General features: G+C 43.1%; 2 protein-coding genes and 1 non-coding gene across 11 annotated transcripts in view; 2 read left to right on the top strand and 1 right to left on the bottom strand.

The window, feature by feature from the left end:
* Positions 1 to 8,062, bottom strand: part of KATNAL2 (katanin catalytic subunit A1 like 2) — a 64,129-nt gene extending 56,067 nt beyond the window's left edge. The window contains exon 1 of the mRNA XM_036418212.2: positions 7,957 to 8,062. Coding sequence (XP_036274105.1) covers positions 7,957 to 8,007 — 51 coding nt within the window. The 5' untranslated portion in view covers positions 8,008 to 8,062. The remainder of the gene's footprint in view (positions 1 to 7,956) is intronic.
* On the top strand, positions 3,629 to 3,744 carry LOC118708606. The gene has a single exon (XR_004984659.1). It is a non-coding gene; the product is annotated as a U5 spliceosomal RNA (small nuclear RNA).
* A 7,585-nt stretch (positions 8,063 to 15,647) lies between the features above and the next one.
* PIAS2 (protein inhibitor of activated STAT 2) overlaps positions 15,648 to 23,232 on the top strand; it is a 46,269-nt gene continuing 38,684 nt past the window's right edge. For 5 of the 9 annotated variants that reach the window (XM_036418177.2, XM_036418173.2, XM_036418172.2 and 2 more), the window contains exon 1: positions 16,184 to 16,382. In XM_036418177.2, the coding sequence (XP_036274070.1) occupies positions 16,359 to 16,382 (24 nt within the window). In that variant the 5' untranslated portion in view covers positions 16,184 to 16,358. Of the gene's footprint in view, positions 15,878 to 16,182; positions 16,383 to 23,232 lie in introns of those variants that run through there. The other 4 variants (XM_036418176.2, XM_036418175.2, XM_036418180.2 and 1 more) reach the window with 3 other exon arrangements.

Genomic DNA, 23,232 nt, shown 5'->3' with positions numbered 1-23,232 from the left:
TTCATCCTCCTACATATTGACCTAAGAATTCCATGGGATCGCATTAAAAGCTCAACAGGTCTTTTTCAATAAACTGAACATGTCATTACAAATTTTATGTGAAAAAAGAAAATTACCAAGATAGCTGTGTAAAAGAGCTAAATCAGAGGAGTTACACTGTCAATATTTTAGGCTTAACCTAAAGCCACCGTCATTAAGGTAGTGTGATGTTGGCATGTAGACAGACAAATGTATCCATGGAACAGTATAGAGAATTCAGAAATGGGCCCACAAATATATGGTATTTTTATTTTTCATACAATGTGGGCTGTGTAATTCCATTTTTTAAAGAGATAAGAATATACACATATAATACCTGAATAAAAAAAATAAATAAATAAATAAATAAATATTTAAAATTTTTTTAAATAAAAAAATAAAGAGAAAATGATGCTAAAGCCACAGCCAGTTTGGCTTAGTGGAAATGTGCCAAGTTCTGTTATGGTCAAGGTCACTCACTATCTTGTTTGCAGGCTCCTACCCTCTCCCTCGTTGGAACACCTTCGGCAGGACAAGTGGTACTTCTGTCTGTTATTCCATCTATTTCCCGTTCTCTCTAAAAGTCAAGGGAGCCCTGGACCATTGTATTCAGTGCATTTCTTAAAAAAGAAAGAAATGAAAGTAACATTGTCCTCTGCTAAGACCGCCCTCGTGTGCTGGAACTCAGTAACTGCAGAATTTTTTTCCTTTGGTCACATGTCCCCTGTCTGCATAGAGCAGGGACTCCAGTCAAGTACCAGCACTCTTTCACATTTGACAGCAGAAGGCTATCTCAGTTTTTTAAAAAGTTTTGATGATTTATCTTGGTAGTGAGATATATACCTTTTTTTAAATTTAGAGATAGAGCCTGGTGCCATTTTTACAAAAGGAGAGAATTTTGTTTTTAAATATAAATGTATATTTTTATTGACTTCGGAGAGGAAGGCAGAGGGAGGGAGCGATAGGAACATCAATGATGAGAGAGAATCATTGATTAGCTGCCTGCTGCAGGCTGCCACTACTGGAGATGGAGACCAAAACCCAGGCATGTGCCCGATCTGGGGAACTGAACTGTGACTTTCTGGTTCATAGCTCGACGCTCAAACACTGAGCCACACCAGCTGGGCAAAAGAGAGGTTTTTTAACCCAAAACACCAAATATACAAATTCATGTGTACATATTCTCATGTTTTCAGTTAATAGTTTAAAAAAAAAAAAAGGAAGGAAATAAAACAGATCAAGTCTGCAAGAGTAGTAATATGACATTAGCAGTGTCCCAGGTTGTCTGATCAGTCTGCCTTTCTTGGCCCAGATACAGGAAGAATGTGGCTCAACAGCAGCCACAGCGTTTTAAAGGAGGCCCCCAAGACTGCACATGGCCAGTACTGAAGGGGTTAATCTTTCTTATGTAAGAGCAGAGCACTTAAAATAAGAGTTACTTAAAATTCAGCTTAGCTTTATGGTGATTTAGAGTTTGTTTAATTAGTATTTGGAGCTGCACATTGTTTATAGCTATTGGTATTTCAATAGATGCTTAAATGTTTGAACATTTAAAGTTTAATAAGCCTTAGTTCTTTGAAGAAAAACATTGATGTAATTAACTTTTCAATTACTCTGTTGTTGTTTTTTAGGGGACCATGCACTTAATAAAAGCTAAGACATTTAACAACCCTCATTTAAAAACCTAGTCAACCACTTAATTAATTAGCTAATGCTTATAATAGACATTTTTAAATATAAAAGTCTCACATAAGTAGTCACAACTTTTGAAAATTACACACAATGACACATGAGAAGAAATGAAAGTAACGCCGAAACCGGTTTGGCTCGGTGGATGGGGCATCGGTCTGCGGACTGAGGGGTCCCAGGTTGGATTCTGGTCGGGGGCATGTACATTGGTTGCAGGCACATCACCGGTAATGGGTGTGCAGGAGGCAGCTCGTCGATATTTCTCTCTCATCGACGTTTCTAGCTCTCTATCCCTCTTCCTTCCTCTCTGTGAAAAATCAATAAAATAAATATTTTTTTAAAAAGAAAGAAATGAAAGTAATATTGTTTCAGGATTATTTGAGTACACATGAATGCGTGGTTCAATTATGGCTTTTCCAAAATCAATCTTACGCACTCATATCAATTACTGTTTGTTTGTTTGTTTGTTAGTTTGTTGTTTTAGTAGTGAGGTCAAATTAAAAATACCGAAGCAATTGTTCCGCAGAGCTTCTTTGCCCTTAACACATTCTAGAGGATCTTACATGCAAGTTGGAAAGAAATAAAGTGGCAGAGGTGTTTAGAATTTAAGATAGTCTTACTTTATATTTTTTATTTTTTAAATATATTTTATTGATTCTTTTACAGAGAGGAAGAGAGAGTTAGAAACATCGATGAGAGAGAATCATCCATCAGCGGCCTTTTGCACACCCCACACTGGGGATCATGGATCAGCTGCCACTTGCACACCCCCTACTGGGGATGTGCCCGCAACCAAGGTTCATGCCCTTGACCAGAGTGGAACCCGGGACCTTTCAGTCCGTAGGCCAATGCTCTATCCACTGAGCCAAACTAGTTTCTGCCAGATAGTCTTATTTTAATTAAACATTAAATTTAAGGTGGAATAGGAGAACATTTTTTTCCATTCCCAGATCTTGGCACCCAAAGATCAGAGGTAACCATATCATCATTTACTCTTTTAAGGGAGCTTATGAGAGACGCCCCACCCCAGAACTAAGGGATCAGAATCTGAATTTCCAAAACACGCCTGGGTTTAGTGTGCACATTAAAGACTGAGAAAGCTACATAAGCAAGATACCTGTACTAGTCAGAAAAGAAGCTTTCCCAAAGCCTACTTGGATGGAGGGACGTTGGAACCCCAGCAGGAACAATTCCTTTATACTTTCCGGGGATGGTGATCTCTATTCCTGCCATAAAGGATGGGCACTTCATCTAGTTTGGGAGGCAGGCTAACCAAGAAAGGTCCTAAAGAGCGAGATTGGCACGCCGTTCCCTCTGCTAAAGCACCTTCCCACCTCCCCTCGACCAAACTCTCCTTCAGATGCGCTGGCTGCCACCTCCCGGGGAGGGAGGGCGGCGGTGATGCCCTTCCTCCGTGGTCCTGCTGTCCTGAGTGTCTGTGCGGGACAGTCTCCGCTTGTGTCCCTAGGACGGTGGGGTCCCTGCGAGTATGGAATGATAGGGCTGAACCTCAACGATTGGGACTTACTTAATCCCAGCCCCGTAAGGGACCAGGTACCCCGCACCGGCGGGAAACGCCCTTTCTCTCGGTGCTAACAGGGCGCGTGTTTGCTGGTGGACCCGCAGTGAAGAGAGCAGGAGCGGCCGCCCCGGGCCCCACAGCGCCGCCCCGCGGAAGCAGCTGGTGTCGCGGCCCAGCCCCGAGCGGTCTGCGATTTGCATACCCATTGTGCACCACGAACTCAGGTCCCACGCGGGTGCTCCACCCGCGGGAATCTCCCGCCGCCACCAGGATCACTGTCTGCTACAAAGGCAGGGGCTCTCCCAGCGCCCGGCGGAGCGCGGGCTCGTGGCCAATCGGCAACCATAACTGTGCTGGGGGTGAGCGTGGTCTGAGGTATGTGGGCGGAGGGTAGGTGGCATACTCTGGTTTCTCTTCAGATCGTATAAATCTTTCGCCTTTTACTAAAGATTTCCGTGGAGAGGAACAATTGTGAGTTTTGACTCAATTTTTCGAGGCCTCGTCTTTGCGAGGTTACTTCCCCAGTGTTGAAAGAAAGACCTAGTTTTTAGCACTTTCTGTGTTTTGTGTGTTTGCCTTGTTTCTAGCAGAATCCCCTTTGGTACTATATCCAAAGCAAGTACTTTACTGGGAGCCTCAGTTGCTACTCTCCAAACTGAAAGGTGTACACTAGACTTAAGCTCATGCTTCTTTCTCCTTCAGGTCTCAAGCAAACTTTCACTTTTATTTGTTTTTATAAAAAATTTTTTTATTGACTTCAGAGAGGAAAGGCAAGGGTTAGAGAGATAGAAACATCCGTGATGAGAATCACTGATTGGCTGCCTCCTGCACGCCCCCTACTGGGGATCAGCCTGCAACCTAGGCATGTGTCCTTAGCAGGAATTGAACCTGGGACCCTCCAGTCTGCGGCTGATGCTCTATCCACTGAGCCAAACCGACGAGGACTTATAGAAACTTTTAAGTCTGCACTCTCCATCCTGTATGACACAGTCCCACTCCCACCACATCACCATTTACTCTTTTAAGGGGCTGTATTTATTTTGGTTTTGGTTTTGTCAATCCTCACCTGAGGATATTTTCCCGTTCAAATGGGCCAGGGCCCTTGACCAAAATCGAACTCAAGACCCTTCGGTCCTCGGGCCAATACCCTACCCACTGGGCCAAACAAGCTAGGGCTTAGCTCGCTTTATTTTTCTTCAGCACGCAAACTACTTCCCGATGATAGCACACATTAATTTGTCTGCTGTATGTTTCCTCTCCTAGAATGGAGGTTCCCTGAGGCAGGAACTTCGCCTGACTTGTTCTCTGGTGGATTCCATGACCTCAAATCGATGGCTGGAGCATCAACACTCAGTGTGTATTTGTGCAACAAATGGATAAATAGATTTATTTTCTAAACCAAAACACACACAGAGAAGACTTTAAGGGGCAGAGAAAGAAGCTCATCAGGGAGGCCCAGAGGAGACTAGCATGAAAACCAAGAGAAGAGGCGCTTCCTCCGGATAATTGACAGTACTGACGCTCCCATTGATGGATATCTCAAAACACCAGGACCATGTTCTGTTCTGTTTTGTTTTGTTTACCTACCAGAACACAGGTCCGTTATAAAATATGATTCAGGAACAGCCAGATAGGAGAGATACATAGGGCAAGGCCAGAAAGGATGTCTATAAGAAACAAATAGTGGAACTGAGAAACGTCTGGTGAGCTGCACCATAAGAAAGGAGTTTTGCCAAAACCGGTTTGGCTCAGTGGATAGAGCATCAGCCTTTGGACTGAAAGGTCCCAGGTTCAATTTCAGTCAAGGGCATGTACCTTGGTTGCGAGCACATCCCCTGTTGGGGGTGTGCTAGAGGCAGCTGATCGATGTTTCTTTCTCATCGATGTTTCTAGCCCTTCCTCTCTGTAAAAAAATCAATAAAATATAAATAAATTAAAAAGAGAGGAGTTTTACACTTCTTTCAGAAAGTGTAGGAAGAAAGTGGCATCAGAACTGTGTATAGAAAACTAAGCCAAAGAATAAGGCTCTAGTTAAAATGTGACTGAATCATGCCCCAAAAGTTAAATAAAAAATAACCATAGTGTATCATACGGATCAGCTCTGAATAATATTTATATATTCAGATTAATATAAATACTGAATCTTTATTTAAGCCCAAATTGTGATAGAATGATTTTGGGAAAATCGGAAAAGGTAAGTATGGGCTGATGGTAGAATAAGGAGAAAGAGTGAGATAGGAAGAAGAAAACCAAATGCTTTGTTTTCCATAAAAGTGAGTAGATTAGCCCTAACTGGTTTGGTTAGCGCCTTGGTCCTCAGACTGAAGAGTCCGGGTTTGGATTCCGGTCACGTACCTCGATTGCAGGCTGGCTCCCTGACCCTGGTCAGGATGTGTGCAGGAGGCAACCAATTGATATGTCTCTCCCGCATGAATGTTTCTCTCTCTTTCCTCCCTCCCTCCCTCCCCTCCCACCCTCTCTAACACTCATAGAAAAACTATCCTCAAGTGAGGATTAATAACAACAACCACAAAAGACACTCATTATAGAAGTAGAATCAATAAAACGTGCTGATTTCTTCTTTATGTAGAGGACATAGGGGAGGGACTAAGAGGAAGAAACAGCTAAGAATGACTCCCAGAATTCTGGCTTGAGCAATTGGGTGGATGGTGGTTTCACATTCCCTGATGGAGGAAGAAGGGAAAAGAAAGATACAAGTTTTAGCCTGGCTGGTGTGGCTCAGTGGTTGAATGTCAACCCATGAACCAGGAGATGATAGTTTGACACCAGGTCAGGGTACATTCATAGTTGAGGGCTCAATCCCCAGTAGGAAGAGGGTGTACAGGGGACAAGCAGCCAATTGATTATTGTCTTTCATCATTGATGTTTCTATCTCTCTTTCTCCCTTTCCCTTCCTCTCTCTGAAATCAATAAACACACATATTTTTAAAAGGTACACGTTTTAGACAGAAAGGTTAAAACTTAGGTATAGAATAAATAAAGATGCAGATACTTGAGATACCCCACTAAATTTTTTAATCAGCTGCCTCCTGCACTCCCCCTATTGGGGATGTGCCCGCAACCAAGGTACATGCCCTTGACTGGAATCGAGCCCAGGACCCTTGAGTCCGCAGGTCTGTGCTCTACCCACTGAGCCAAACCAGTCAGGGCACCTCACTGGATTTGTCAAGCAATCAGTTCATTCATTGTCCTGCCTGAATCTCATCTTTTAGGACACCACAGGTGTTTGGAGCTCATCAACGAAGTCCAGTCTAGAGTCAGGCTGAGGGATTGTTGGCATATAAATGGCATTAGAAGTCATGAGATGATTTCAGGAAATATTTTTCAAACCTGGATTGTGTGTGTACAGTGCAATTTTCAAGACCCCATCCATCCCAGAGTGTTTCTGATTCAGTCAGTCTCAGTGAGGTTCAGGAATCTGCTTTACTAAAAGCCAACCTAAAAGATTCTGATGCAGGTGGTTCAAGCTCAGGTTGGACCGGGCTTAAGCACAATACAAAAATGAGGAAGCAGCCACAGAAACCCTTTCCTGAAGTGAGAGAGAAAGAGAGGATGTTATTATTAGGGGAGTAGAGGGATGGGGAGGTAATGTGAGGTCAAATCTGACGCTTAGCCCGCCTGCCCCTTACAGGATTGGCCAGAGCCTAGACAGGTCAGCCAATCACAGGGCAGAGACGGATTCTTTATCATGCCAATCAATGTTAAAATTAGCATGTCTAATTCTGAGTGTTTGCATGGCCCTGACCAATCAAGAGATCGAGAGGGGATGGTTGACAGGGCTCGGGGTGGGTGTGAGTGTGTGTGAGGTCAAGCAGAAAGTTATATATTTTTGTATTGTTAGGGTTTTGTTTTTGTTTTTAAAGTAAGAGACATTAAGCAGTGTTTCCTAACTTTGGCTACACATTGTAATTACCCGCTAACCTGCTGAGTTTTTAAATATATATATATATATCAATGCACAGCCTCCATTCCAAACCAATAAATCAGCATCTCTAGAGGTGGGGCCAAGATAGCAGTATGTTTTTAACTTCAATTTCATTTATCCTCCGCCTACACCCCAAGCATTATTTTCACTTCCCCAGTGTCTGACATAGAGTATGTCCTCAATTCATGTTCCTTGTTGTAAAAAGTATTTGCTGGCTGGTTAGCAGATGATACAGACAGCGGGAAACCACTACACACATTGCAAAGTTTATGTAATCTTCGTGTGAAAAGGAGTACAGTCCACTTTCCTTACTTTCAAATGGGGGACCTGACCCCTGAAAGGGAACTTCCTAAAGTCCCTGGGCCTGGTGGTGGCAAATCAGAACCAGAATCCAGAATCCCAATTCTCAAGTCACAGTGTCATGCCTTTCAACAGTCTTCATTTTGGTCACTCCCCAAACCCACTCACCTCTCAAAGCTCAGATTGTCTAGCAATACCTCCCCTGTTGACATCCCGTTTTTTCAGTCACTAATCGACCTTGCCTTTCCTTTTCATCAAACCCTCTGACACGCTCAAACCCGCCTCGGTCCCAGGCCCATCCTATCAGCATCTTGAGATAACCTCAAGCCCAGCCCCCAGGACTTTACCAATAGGACCTAGAGGCCCCGCCACCCGCCCCGCCACTCGGTCACCATAGCAACCAGCGACACACACATCGGCCTGCAGCAACAAGGAGACAGGAGTTCCTGGTACAGTTCCTTTTTGTCTTTGATTTCCTTACCGCTTCCCGTGCCTGATGCGTGACTTTTATGGTCTGGTAAGAAAGCTCCATCGGACACAGTGTTAGGCCCGACGAGAAGGAGCCACTTGCTGATCAACGGGTAAGTAAATCCAAGAAAGACAGCTAGGAGAAATCTGACGCTTAGCCCGCCTGCCCCTTACAGGATTGGCCAGAGCCTAGACAGGTCAGCCAATCACAGGGCAGAGACGGATTCTTTATCATGCCAATCAATGTTAAAATTAGCATGTCTAATTCTGAGTGTTTGCATGGCCCTGACCAATCAAGAGATCGAGAGGGGATGGTTGACAGGGCTCGGGGTGGGTGTGTGTGTGTGTGTGTGTGTGTGTGTGTGTGTGTGTGTGTGTGTGTGTGTGTGTTTGCGCGCACAATTGTTTTGGGTCTCTTAATTCTGTCTCTAAAATGCAAGTTAACTCAAGTTTGTGTACCACAGAATTTGTCCTTGATTTGGGCAGTTGTTCAGTCTTTTGTGATCCACTGCCTGTGTTTAAGGCCCACCTTTCCCTCCCCATTAAGATCAAGGTTTAAAAGTTCCTGCTTTGCTTTGCAATTGCTTGCATGTGGTCCATTTAGGCTGAAAAGAAATCTGCTGTGGACTCATATTTTAAATCCGATTTAAAAATGGGCAGAGGATTTGAATACACATAGAAATGGCCAACAGATACATGAAAAAGTATTCCATATCACTAATCATCAGAAAAATGCAAATGAAAGCCACAATGAGATTTCACTCCATACATTTTAGAATGGATATTACTGAAAAGACAAGAGAAAGCAAGTGTTGACAAGAATGTGCAGAAAAGGGAACCCTTGTTGCTCTATTGGTGAGGATGTAAATTGGTTCAACCGCTGGGGAAGTTTCTCAAAAAAAAAAAAGGAACTATCATAAGATCCTTCAAATACACACACACACATACACACACACACACACACACACATATATATATATATATATATATATTCAGAAGGAAGTGAAATCATTGTATTTTGAAGAGATTTCTGCATCCCATGTTCATAGCAGCATTCTTTATAATAGCCAAGACACAGAAACAACTTAACAGTCCAAATGGTTATAGAAACACATCTTTAAAGTTTGAAAAAAAAATTAAAAACTTTCAACTTAGAATTCTATATCCAGTGAAAATATTGTTCAGAAATTAAGGTGATTTTGAAAGAGTGACTGCCAGGAGCTGGGAGATCAGAAAGGAGGCTGTGGAAGTAGTCTAGATCAGAAATAATAGGGCAGGAACTAAGACTAAGGAAAATACTCTAAGATGAGATCTTTGGAGATCACCTGACCACTGAGTTACTCTAAACTTAGTTTTCTAGAACAGAGAACTTATCACACTACTGCCTACAAAATCCTGTGTGATAGCCCAGACCTAGAGCATCCAAACCCCTCACCTTGACATGTATATCCCTTGCAATATCATCTTACTCTGTTTTAAAATTAATTTTAATTAAAGCCAATATTTTTTCTAGTGTCAAGAGATTTGATGAAAAAATATGAATACTATACAGTGATTAAAATTTAAAAAAAGAAATCTCGCCCTAGCTGGTTTGACTCAGTGGATAGAGTATCACTCTATGGACTGAAAGGTCCTGAGTTTGATTCCAGTCAAGGACACATACATACCTCAGTTACAGGCTCATCCCCCGGTGCCAGTTTGGCACCAGTACGAGGCAAATAATCAATGTGTCTCTCTCACATTGATGTTTCTCTCTGTCTCTGTCTCTCCCCCTCCCTTCTGCTCTCTAAAAAATAAATCTATACAAAATATTATTGGGTGAGGATTAACAATACACACACACACACACACAAAAATTCCCTATTCTTTCCTCCCCCCAACCCATGGCAGCCATGAATTTGACTAGGTACCGCATATAATGGAATTATTGTATATGGTAATCATCTTTTTGAGACCAGTTTATTTCTGTTAGTATAACATTTTCAAAGTATAGCATGTGACAGAACTCTCTTCCTTTTCAAGGCTGAGTAGAATTCCATTTGTATGGAATATATAGCATATTTTGTTATTCATTTATCTGTCAATGGTCATTGAGATTATGTCTTAATCAGTTTGGACTACTAAAATAACAGACTGGGTGACTTAAACAACAAATATTTATTTCTCACAATTCTGGAGGCTGGGAAGTCCAAGATCAAGTTGTCAGCAGACTTGGTGTCTGATGAGAAACTTCTTGGTTTTCAGATGGCCACCTTCTTGTATGTTTACTAGTTGGAAATGGGAATGCTGGGCTCTTCATCTCAATATCATGAGAGAGCCTCCACTGTCATGTCCTCAGCTAAACCCAATGACCTTCCAAGGGTCCTCCCTCCAAATAACATCACAATGGAGATTAGGGCTTCAACACATGGCTTTTGAGGAGACCCACTCAGTCCATAATAAGTTGCTTCTACCTTTTAGCTATTGTGAATAATGTTGCTGTGAACATGGGTGTACAAGATCTTGCTTTCAATTCTTTGGGGTATATGCCCAGAAATGGATTAAGCCAGAACTACATATAAGAACATGGACAAATCCCCAAAATAATGTTAAATGAAAAAATGAAGTTGAAAAAATGTATACCCTTTATATACATTATTTAAAAATATAAAACAATGTGGTATTTATAGATACACTAGAGGCTCGGTGCACAAAATTCATGCACGGTGGAAAGGGGTTGTCCCTCACCCCAGTCTGCACCCTCTTCAATCTGGGACCCTTTGAGGGATGTCCAACCACCTGTTTAGGCCTGATCCTAAACGGGTGGTCAGATATCCCTCTCACAATCCAAGATTGCTGACTCCAAACCACTCACTCACCTGCCTCTGCCTGATTGCCCCTAACCACTTCTGTCTGCCAGCCTGATCACCCCCTTACCACTCCCCTGCCAGCCTAATCAATGCCTAACTACTCCCTGGCTCGCCCGATTGCCCCTAACTGCCCTCCCCTTCTAGCCTGGTCATCCCTAACTGCCCTCCCCTGCCAGTCTGGATGCCCTAACTGTCCTCCCCTGCAAGCCTGATTGCCCCTAACTGCCCTCCCCTGTTGGCCCAGTTACCCTTAACTGCTCTCCCCTGCAAGCCTCCCCCTCCCCAATGTCACCCTCGACTGCTCTCCTTGCTGCCATCTTGTGGTAGCCATCTTGTATCCACATGGGGGCAGCCATCTTTGACTACATGGGAGCAGCCATCTTGTGTCTTGAAGTGATAGTCAATTTGCATATTACTCTTTTATTAGATAGGATACATACACATATTTTTAAATATTACATATATTGATTGTGTGTGTGTGTGTGAGAGAGAGAGAGAGAGAGAGAGAGAGAGAAGAGGTAGAAATGCAAAAACACATGTGAATGATAAATATCAAAACTAGGACAGGGATACCTTTTAGAAGAAAGAAATGTAATCTGTGGGCCATTCTGGAGGATTTCATTACGTTTATAAAGTTTTCTTTCTTTAAAATGTCTGAAGTAAATATGGCAAAATATTAAGATAGAATTGGAAGTTGGATATACCGATTTATTAATCTCTATATTTGTATGATTGAAAGATATCATAATAAAACACACAATACATTCTTCACTACTTCACTGCTGCTGCCATCATCATCCTGGCTGCCTACAGCAGTCTCTGGTTTCATTTCTTCGCTTTCTATCTTGTTCCACTACCACCATTCTCCATATAACAGTGTTAGAAATAAGGCGAGCTGGCCAAAACCGGTTTGGCTCAGCCGTAGAGCGTCAGCCTGTGGACTGAAAGGTTCCAGGTTCGATTCCGGTCAAGGGCATGTACGTTGGTTGTGGGCACATCCCCGGTAGGGGGTGTGCAAGAGGCAGCTGGTCGATGTTTCTCTCTCATCGATGTTTCTAGCTATCTCTCTCCCTTCCTCTCTGTAAAAAATCAATAAAATATATTAAAAAAAAAAAAAAAAAGGCGAACTGAAACCAGTTTGGCTCAGTGAATAGAGTGTCAGCCTGCGGATTGAAGGGTCCTGGGTTCGATTCTGGCCAAGGGCATGTACCTGGGTTGCGGACACATCCCCAGTGGGAAGTGTGTAGGAGGCAGCTGATCAATGATTCTCTCTCATTGATGTTTCTAACTCTCTATCCCTCTCCTTTCCTCTCTGTAAAAAATCAATAAAATACATTAAAAAAAAAAGAAAGAAAGAAAGAAAGAAAGAAAGAAAGAAAGAAAGAAAGAAAGAAAGAAAGAAAGAGAGGCGAGTCCCACAAGTCAGGGGTTCTGGTAGAATACAAAACACTCGGGAGCCAGGCAGCAAGGTAAACATATTTACTTCTACGTAGAAGGGTGCACACACATGGTCTGGAAAGCACATACACATGGAGCTGACTGTCTGCTTGGGTTTATAATCCCTGACGCAGGTAATCTGTCCTTTGCTCTTGATTGGAGCTCAGGTGCACAGACTTTTGCAATTGGCTAGTTCAAAAGGAGGGGTTGGTCTTTGCTGTTTCAAGATGGCAGCCCCCAGGGGAAGGAGCTTCCAACATGGCGGCTGCCAAGTCTCACGGTCCAAAATTGCGTCTGTCTAAACTGTTCTTTGACAGAAAAGATGAACTGTTTATTCTCATAAACAGTCAGAATGATATGTTATTAATATAAATCTGATCTCACTGTCCCCGTTCTCAATACCTTTCAATGGGCTTACCACTCTAAAAATAAAAATGAAACTTCTTACCACACTCCACAGGCCCTGTTTTATTGTGCAATTTAGCCCTTATTTTCCTCCCACCATCATTATTTATCTCCTCAAACTGATTTGTTTTCCTTTCAGAACTTCTTACTACCCCGATTTATATTAATTCAGGTGTGCGGGTAATTATTCCTGCAGTCCCCAGCCCTCACTAGGATATAAGTTTCATCAAGGCAGAAATTTTGTTTTCTACTATATCCCTATTGCCAAGAACATTGTTTGACTCATATTAAGTATGAAATAAATATTTTCTGGATCAATGAATAAGTGAATGATTTCATTTTCATTCAAAAAGGGGAAGAATAACATTTCAGTGGTAAAAATAATGGTAATAAAATGTATGGAGGTTGAAAATGACACAGTACTCTATCTTGTCATTTTTGAAAACTTCCCCCTCAACAGCTAAGACACACTAAGTGCTCGTTCTGTCTAAGCATTTCTAAACACATACTTTTTTTTGGGGGGGGGGGGGTGTCAGCCCTGCAGACCTATGTGTCATGGGAGCCTCCCTCTAGCCATTACTGGTTGGATCTGGATGGCATGCTGGCTGATAAAAGCCTATTAGCCAGGGGAAAGCAATCATTCTTTTTCTTGAAAATTTGTGCTGAGAGACATGCAGGCTAAGGACATTTGAAGATGAGTCATGCTAATGGCAGGACAGTTTTGATCGAAGGGAACAGCTGCAGAGGTCCTTGAAACTGCTCTGCTATCTGCCCTTTCTGAACCTTGTTGTTCAGTGTTCCTTGGTTTAACGATGACAGTTACCAGCTATCCTTCTGGTAAAATCCACTCCCTTCATTTTTAAAACAAATATGGACAGGTTTGTTTTGTTGATCATTCCTTCTCTCAGAAATACAAAACGCAAAGTATCTCTTAATCAAGGAAACATGACTGAGATAGTCTTTCCTTTGCAACACCATGAGAATGTCTTACTGTTCCCATTTTACAGATGAGGTGACAAGGCCTGAACGGTCCAATACCTTTCCTAAAGTTGTAGAGCAGTAAAGATGCCAATCCTGGCCTGGGTGACATCCTTGCTGTCTACCTTTCCTTCCTTTCAGAGGCGCTCTGAACTGCTATGTGTGGCTGTAGGAAGGGCAGCAAGAGGGCTGTTGTAGAGACAAAGTAAGGAAGACAGGGCAAATATTTTGGTACCATTTCAGATAAATTAGAAAATGACACTGGAAAAGAGAAGGGGCAAAAACCAGATTTCACTTACTTTTGCATAAGCTCCCATAAAGGCTCTTCATCCTTCCATATCAACAATTGTGAGCCGAGAGGTATTTATATCAACACAGGATGTCTATATGATTGAAATTTTTTCTCTTTCCATTGACAGAGTTGACAGTTTTTAAAGAATTACAAGATACATTTTTAGTAACAGAAAAAGGGGGAGTTTTAACAATATATATTTAAAGATGACTTATAGTTAACTGTCATAGGGTTTGCAACTAGGCAAGTACATTTCTTGTCATTTTTGAAAACTCCCCCCTCATTCTTGCATGTTGCTGAAGATAGTGTGACATTTAAGTGAGGTGGTGAATACAGAATTCCAGAGGGTTTACTCTGGAACGAAGGGGTGGGTTAGTAGAGAAAAAGGGATAAGACTGATGAATTAATATTTATTTCAAGAGAGTAATCAATAAAACAAAGAGCTTGTGACTAAAAAATACTCAGAGTTCTCTCTATGGTGCATTGTGTTCTTATAGCCTTGTCTCCGAATAAACCTTAAGGTTACAGCTCTTAATTGCACACCCAGCAAGCATAAAATTAATAATGGACAGCACTTGAGTGCTTCCAATGGGAAGTAGATGGGCCATAGCAAATGGGGACCCATCTCATGGTCAGATTGTGAAAACTGGAGTTGAATGGTGTGCCCTGAAACTATAAATAAATGTTATGCTAGATATTTTTCACCTTGGAGAAAATTTGGCGTTGACTTTACCCAATGTTGGGTCTTACCTCATCCCCAGTGGCCCACTGTTCAGCAAGACAAATGCTGACACTAAATTTTCCTAGGAATGAGCCTTCCTAGCACATTATCCAACCAAAAGGTTGGTCATCAATGCATCCTTTGGATTAATTTATGATCAAAAGAAGGAAGTGTGGACAAAAAAGGGGCCATATACTAAACCTGATAAACTCAGGGGAGGCCTCTCATAGGGGTGGGGAGGCGATTTATAAACTCGAGACCTAATGTAACCACACAGGATGGTCTGAAATTTTCGGAGGTTGGTGTCTCCTTGACAAAGGTCAATCTTTTTTTTTTAATATATTTTATTGATATTTCACAGAGAGGAGGAAGGAAGAGAGATAGAGAGCTAGAAACGTGGATGAGAGAGAAGCATCGACCAGCTACCTCCTGCACACCCCCCACCGGGGATGTGCCAGCAACCAATGTACATGCCCTTGACCGGAATCAGTCCGCAGACCGAGGCTCTACCACTGAGCCAAACCGGCTTCGGCAACAAAGGCCAATCTTTTACCTTAACTGAGCCAGTCTATTGTCTTTTTGCATCTGGTTAATTTAACTTTGGAATATCAGGGTAATTTCCCTTTTTTCAGACCTCTCAGGGCACTATCTCCCACATGAGCAGAGGACCACAGAACCCCTTGTTATTGTTATCGTGTTAATTAGCTGTTAATTATCGGATCCTTACCAATGTAAAAGAAGTGTGTGTGTAGTCCTTTTACTTTTTACCCAATCCCAGAGATTTCCCCGCTTTGCTTTCTCCCGCCTCCCTAATCTATCACCAATGGATTTCATGTAAGCTCCTTACGTCTTCTCCTTTGATTCTAGTGTATAAAAATAAGGAGCAAAACTGCCATTCTCCCGGGCATAAGCACGATCCGTTGAGATTTTTTTTTCTTGCTTTCCAGTAATTACCCTCAGTTTGGCTCCAAAAAACTCATCACAATTCTTACAGGTTGTGGGGCGTTTCTTAAATCGACAAGGATCTGAAGCCTTCCAGAGGGCCCACCAATCCTGCATCGTCAGATCGGAACAATAGCTAACCCAACACCCACATTGACAGCGCTCCGACACAACTACTCTGGGGGATGGTTTTGTTTGCAGCTGTTTCCTCCGTCCACAGTCACTACCCCCGAAATGTTCCAGCCGGGACTCCGGGCCAGCTCTTCCCGTCCGCCACTCCCCGGGGCCAGGCCCCGCTCCAGCCCCGCAGGTAACAGCTGGGGTCCGACGGCGCTTCCGGGGGTCTGGCGGGCCTCCGTGCGGGAAGGGGGGGTGGAAGGCACTGCGCGGATCTGAGAAGAGTAAGGCGACAGGCCCGGGACCGGAAGGTGTGCGGGCGGCGGGCAGGCCAGACGGAGGGAAGGGAGGGGAAAGGGGGAGGCGAGAGCTGCGCGAGGCTAACGCGGCGCGGGGGAGCGCGGCCGGAAGACGCGGAGGGAAAGTGGCGGGTTGGGCGCGAGGGGTCGCCAGGGGGCGGGGCCGAGAGCGCCGGGGGCGGGGCTTCCGTGCCGGTCACGTGACGGGCCCGGCGGCGGCGGTGGCGGCGGTAGCGGCCGCGGCGGCGTCTTCGGCGGCGGCGCCCAGTGCAGGATGTTGCTGGAGGCGGCGGTGGCGGCCCTGGTGGCGGCGGCGTCGTTGGCGGCAGCAGGAGGGGGTGCTGTGGCGACAGCGGCACCCGCGGGTGGTATAAAATGGCGGATTTCGAGGAGTTGAGGGTAAGCGGGGGCGCGGGAACGGAGATCGGAGGCCGCGGGGGAGGGGCGAGGAGGCGGGGGAGAAGGAGCTACGTCGCCGGCCGCCACCTTCTTTGCTGTGTGGGGACGGGTTTGAGGAGCCCGGAGCCCCGGCCCACCTCTGGGGGCGCCGAGGTATGGGAGGGGTGGGAGGGGAGCGAGGCGGCCGAAGGCGCCGGGCTGGGGGAGAGGGGGGTCCTGGGGCCCGGGGCGAGCGGCCACCGGTCCCACCCGGGCTGCTCGCACCTGACGCGGGGGCCGGGCGTCCTCTGGAAGGAGGATGCGACCTCCCTGTTATTTTCAGGGCTGAGGTGGATCGCGAGGGTGTCGTTGTTTATGGCGATTCCCAAGTCCACACGCGACTCCCTTGGTGGGAGACTTGTTTTCCCCAAACGTGAAGTTGCGTTTAGGGATCCTTCTCTCTCTCTCTCCCTGGCTGATGCGGGGGTGTCACGAGCAGGGCCCCCTTCCCCGGGCTTCCTCATCCGGCATCGCGGAGAGAAGCGTGGTCTTTGGGGGGCCCTGACTTCAGCCATCAGCCTTGACCCTGGACGTTTTTTTCTTAGTGCCGTGGTAAGGAATCCGCCAAGCCCGTGTTGGCGTGCGGTTTGTTTGTAAACTCGTCTAAAGGGCTCTTGAGGAAAGACCTTTTTTCCCCCTGCTGGCCCTAGAACAAGGTCACAACTTTATTGTGGATACCTTTGTATAACAGAGGTTCGGAAAGGGGGTGTGCTGGGGGTAGAATGGGAAGGATAGTTCCCCCTGACCTTCAGAATCCTCACCGTAACAAAACTGTGATAAACGAGCCGGGTTTATTTATTTATATATATATATATTTTTATGGCTCGCTGAATTGCTGGCCACATAACTGGAATACTTGGGGCCGGCCCTCCTGGCCCCCGCGCCCCCCCCCCCCAATTTTAAAAACGAAAGTCAAAAGTGGAGATGCAAGTGAACTTGAACTTAAAGGTAAATGCACACCTTTTGTATAACTTACGCCTGATGTCAGGGTTACTTGAAATAAGAAGGAAAAAGGAATCAGATAAAAGATTCAGTTATGTATGCTTGTTTGTTTGTTTGTTTGTTTATTTATTTATGGCGAGGTATAGTGGGTCAGGGAAGGATATTGGCTGGTTACCTGGCTGGTGGACAGATCCACACTAGAAACAACCAATGAATAAAAAAATTAGGGAAACAATGAATTGATGTTTCTCTGTTCCCTTTAGGTTCTCGTGTTCTCTCTCTCTCTCTCTCTCTCTCAACTCAATAAATAAAAGGTCTTCATAATGATCAAGTATAAGGGTTTTAGTGTCTCAGAGCCCTAGCTGTAGCTTTTAATGTCTGTGGATCTTTTGGATGGAGCAGGCCTGAGCTTTACCTGTGTAAATTCGAACATTAAATTTAGGATGGCTTGAGAAGACTTCAGTTTAAAGTTAAGCTTTTTTTTTTAACTGCAGTATTTTCTTAATTTTTGTGTATAACATATTTATCCTCTTCTAAAGAATTTTGTTGATGAAAACTTTTTCAAGTCTTATGTTACACTTTTATAAATGTTGGTCAAAGCTTAACTATTTTTTCTCTCTTTTCCACGTCCAGCCGGGCGAGAGAGCGTGTCCAGTTCTTGAGTAGAGGTGGCTGGGGATTGAGAAATAAAAGAGACAAGACACAGAGATAGAAAGAAAAGCTGGGGTCTGGTGGACCGCTGCCCTCTTCTGATGGAGAGACAGTGATCCAGAGCTGATGCACTTGTTTATTTTATACCTCCAAATACCAGCAAGTTTCACCAAAAGATCAAGACAAAGGAGTTTATTTGCATTCTTGAGTAGATCCTGAGTATTCCTGATGCTTGACTGGATTTACATATGAAAACCCACTTCCCCACATCATGGGCTGAAATGAAGATCAAGATGACAACACCATTGCCATTTTGGCAAGGCGTGTTCCCAGGGTGTTGGCTTTGCCAATGCCAGTGGGTTCAGCTGACAGTAATTAAAGAATGCCCATGTGCCTTCCCAGTGGGCCCTCTTACATCTCTCTCGTTTTTCATTTTTAAATGTAGCTTGTGGATATCTAGTTGGAGCCTTCTCACTTGAGATCTAGGGAGCTTGCTGATGACTGAAAAAAAGCAGGATAGGATTATTAGTACACAAAGGAATCCAATTAGGCGGTGTTTTTTTTGTTTTTTGTTTTAACATATTCCATGGATTAAATTTTTTTTAAATAATTCTTTTTGCCAGTTTTGCTGACGATGTAATTCATCATGACTATTCTGAATGGCTTGCACATGTTTGTGTAGCCGCACTAAGTCTATAGTGATATTATTATTATTATTATTATTATTATTATTTATTTATTTTTTTAAAATATATTTTTATTGATTTTGTACAGAGAGGAAGGGAGAGAGATAGAGTTAGAAACATCTATGAGAGAGAGTCATCGATCAGCTGCCTCCTGCACACTCCCCACTGGGGACATGCTCGCAACCAAGGTACATGCCCTTGACCGGAATCGAACCCGGAACCCTTCAGTCCCCAAGCCGACGCTCTATCCATTGAGCCAAACCGGTCTTGGCTATACTGATATTATTATGATGCCATATTCCCTGTAGGTGCATCTTGATTTTTTTTAAATAATATATTTTATTAACTTTTTACAGAGAGGAAGAGAGGAATAGAGAGCTAGAAACATCAACGAGAGAGAAACATCGACCAGCTGCCTCCTGCACACCCCTACCGGGGATGTGCCCGAAACCAATGTACATGTCCTTGACCAGAACTGAACCTGGGACCTTTCAGTCCACAGACCAATGCTCTATCCACTGAGCCAAACCGGTTTTGGTGGTGCATCTTGATTTTATTCCAATCCCATAGAGAACTGTTATAGGAGGCTGAAGTCACACAAATATATGTAAAAGCAGCTTGGCATTGCAGCTGCTGTCTAATCTTGATACTTTCTAATTGATTACCTAGTCCTATCGCTACAGCTTCCAAAGCGTTTAGCTTTGTTTCTAGCCTTTTGTCTTTATCTTCTTGATCATGAAATGTAGTTGAGGTGTCTGAGCCAATTCATTGACAAACTTTGCATTCTGGATGTTTGATTCCAGGCAAGGGCATGTACCTTGGTTGCGGGCATATCCCCGGTAGGGAGTGTGCAAGAGGCAGCTGGTCGATGTTTCTCTCTCATCGACGTTTCTAGCTCTCTATCTCTCTCCCTTCCTCTTTGTAAAAAATCAATAAAATATATTAAAAAAAGAAAGAAAGAAAAAAGGTGATTATATAATGAATTACATGTTAGAAGCTTCCAGATGTGTTGGAGGGAGAAATTATTCAATTCATCAGTTGCTTATTTTATAGCACTTACTTATAGGTAAGGTTTTGTGGATTAACTAGTTTGCAAATTTAGTGAATTAATCTGGGACAAACTCATTGGAGCTGGTGGCCTAGATTTCTGCTGTCCAGTCCCTAGCAGAGCCAAGCATAGAGGTGGAGGGGAGGCAGAATAGTTGGGGTTCTGAAGTCCCTCATCTCTTCAGAGAGGCTTTTTTACCCTTACCTTTCTCCTCCAGTTGCTCCATTTCATTCTGGTGTCACCCTTCAGCCATCCTTAGAAAGGCCCCTGCTGCAATTTAACCTGGTTAATCTACTCTCCCTATTCCCTCCACTCAGGTGTAGGGGTAGAGGAGGATCTATTGTATTAAGATTTCTTTTTAAAAGACTCTTTTCTGTATTCTTCACACCCTTTTATGCATTGAGAGTTTATTATCTCTGTGTTTGTCAAAACAAGAGTGAACGTTTGAGTAAGTGTCTGGGTGTGTATTTGGGCTAGTGAAAGAGCCAGTGATAATAACCTTCTTAATAGATACTGGTAAACCCGATACTGAAAATCTTTTAGAAGAGGCTTAAGTAATTTTACAACAGATTTTCTGTTCAGAAGGCTTGAGTATTTGGTTTCTTACACCTAGTAGGACTGGCCATTCTGGTAGCTTCAGGTGCTTTTTGGTTGTAGAAGTAGAATGGGAAGTTAAGGAGGGTTTGAAGTTAGAGGTCCCCTACTCCTCAACTGTTGAGCAATGAAATAGTCTAATTGATGATAGCTATAACAGAATCTACCATGTGACTCAAAGCTATTAGTGGTATTAAAAAAGATAAATGCAGACATTACAATTTAGGAATTTATTTGAGCAAAAATCAGTTTGAATTGGGCAGCACTAAACCAGATGTGGTTAGAAGCACTCAGTTAATAGGAGCTGGGAGAAAACATATAGAGGAAAGGTAGAAGCAAGATAAAGAAATTATTGACTGGCTGTAGCTTAAATCCTAGTTGGCTTAGATTTAGGTTTAATGGCTTCCTTGTTTAATTAATATAACAGTTCCCCCCTTTGGTTGTCATGTCATACATGAGAGTTTGAAATCTTGATATTAGCACACTCTTAATCACCATCAGCGTTAAATTGCTCTTGTTTCATTGTGAAGCTCAGGTTATGGTGTCATCTATGGAGGAATTGCTTTTGCTGTTTATCCTGTTGCTCATCTTGTTTCTGTTTCTGAGTAGTGCGGAGAACCTGGTATGGTCTCTTTTAATAAGGTTAAAGGGCATTCTTTCTTAGGTGTCATTTCCAGAATACCTATTTTCCAGGTTCTAAGCTGTGGAAGGTTTGATCATCTGTTGGAGGTTCACGGAAAACTTCCTTTACCTGGTGGAAAACCTTTTGGCATAATACATTAAATCTACAGTATTGAGTCATTTCAGAATTTATGAGTACAGTTATCATCAAAGGCATAGTTCTTCTTGTTACTATTTTATAAGGCATTAATTTATGCTTTTCTATAAGTGTCTGTCTAATTGCCACCAAAACCAAAGGTAGAACTTTTGACCAGGGCAGTCCAGTTAATTCTATTAATTTAATTAGCTTTAGTTAGTCCATTGGAATTTACAAGGTGACCGAGGACAATAAGGGCAATGGTAATGACGTTGTGTCAGTAGTGCTGTATTTAATAATTTGTCCAATGAAATGAGTTCTCCTGTGTGTGTGTTATCTCTGTGTGTGTCAAAAGGAGAGATTTCACTGGGAGTACTCCATAAAGGAAATATACATATTTTGTAAAAGTTTCTTAGCCACTGTTTTGGTGTCAGCCTTTCTGTATGGGAAGGCTTTAATTCATCCTGAGGACATACAAGCAATTATTAGAATATAGTAATAACTCATTCTGGGAGGCAGTAGAATGAAATCTATTGTAAGTTCAAATGGCCTTGTAAGTCACTGGAGGGGATGCTCTGTTAATACCTTAGTAACCTTTCCAGGGTTATGGGCTTAAAAAATGAGACATTGATCGCAAACCAAATTTGTGACCTTGGATCAGTGATCCCACCAATACTTTTTCATGGTTTGGATCATTTTATTTGTGCCATGATGAGTTGCTGAATGTAGAGCTTTTAGTAATGGTATTTTTAGGTACAGTGGAAGAATCAGGTGGCTGTCTGGGCCCTCAGTGAGTCCTTGTTTAATATTAAGTTTGTATCCTTGTTGTTCTCAACATTGTTATCTAACTTGGGTGCCTGATTTTGTCTTTTTTTTAAAGTATACTTTTATTGATTTCAGAGAGGAAGGGACGGGAGAGCCGGGGAGGGACGGATGGAGGTTGGCTCCAGGGCATGTCCGGTCTATCTTGCCCAGTTCCTATCTTGCCCAGTCCTGCCCTGCTGGCTACCTTCTAATTAATTTCCTTTCAATGTGCATGAATCCATGCACTGGGCCACTAGTTATAAATAATTTGGTTAGAATCAATCATAGGAAGTTTATTCAAGTTGCATATTGGGACACTTTAGTTCTGATTTATGTTGCCTCTGGTAGAGCATTTCCCTGAACTCAGGTTCTGTTTTTCTAGTAATAGCTTCAATTTTAATAATTGCAATTCAGTTAGGCAGTAGAATAGCAGAGAGTAGTTAATTTACTTAGAGCCCATTCTTTTTTTCTTTTTTTAAATACATTTTTTATTGACCTCAGAGAGGTAGGGAAAGGAAGAGAGAAACACCAATGATAAGAGAGAACTATTGGTTGGCTACCTCCTGCATGCCCCCGATTGGGGACGGAGCCCAGAACCCTGGGCATGTGCCCCTGACTAGAATCGAACTTGGGATCCTTCATTCTGTAGGCTGACACTATCCACAGAGCCAAACCAGCTATGGCAGGGCCCATTCTTGATAGTAGTTCCACTAGAAGTGAGGAATTCTCTCTGTTTTTGTAACATACTAAAGTCATGGACTACCACAAACGCATATCTGCTGTCATTATAAAATGTTTTCGGATTTTCCATTGGATAGCTAACAAGCTAAAGTGAGGACATGTAGTTCTGCTAGTTGAGCAGACTTAAACTGAGGAAGGATTCCTTTTTCCAGTAGTTCTTATTGAGTTGTTAACAGCATGTTGTGCTTGATATTTCCCTTCTGCAATTATAGCATAGGACACAATGGATGAGAAGGGTATTAATTGTGTGTTTTGCAAGACAGTACAAGGGCTTAATAACCATGACACCATGTCTACATAGTTATTTATTTTATTGATTTTTTACAGAGAGGAAGGGAGAGAGAAATAGAGAGCTAGAAACGTCGATGAGAGAGAAACATCGACCAGTTGCCTCTTGCACACCCCCCACCAAGGATGTGCCTGCAACCAAGGTACATGCCCTTGACCGGAATCGAACCTGGGACCTTTCAGTCCGCAGACCGATGCTCTACCACTGAGCCAAACCAGTTTCGGCTTAATTGGGTTATTTTAAAAATTAAGTTCTTTATTATAGATACAAATTTTTTATCCAATATATGAATTGCATGT

The sequence above is a fragment of the Pipistrellus kuhlii genome, unplaced genomic scaffold (assembly GCF_014108245.1).
Source record: "Pipistrellus kuhlii isolate mPipKuh1 unplaced genomic scaffold, mPipKuh1.p scaffold_m20_p_6, whole genome shotgun sequence".
NCBI lineage: Eukaryota > Metazoa > Chordata > Mammalia > Chiroptera > Vespertilionidae > Pipistrellus > Pipistrellus kuhlii.
The sequence above is the reverse complement of the archived record's forward strand: the minus strand, read 5'-3'. Positions and strand labels throughout refer to the sequence as shown.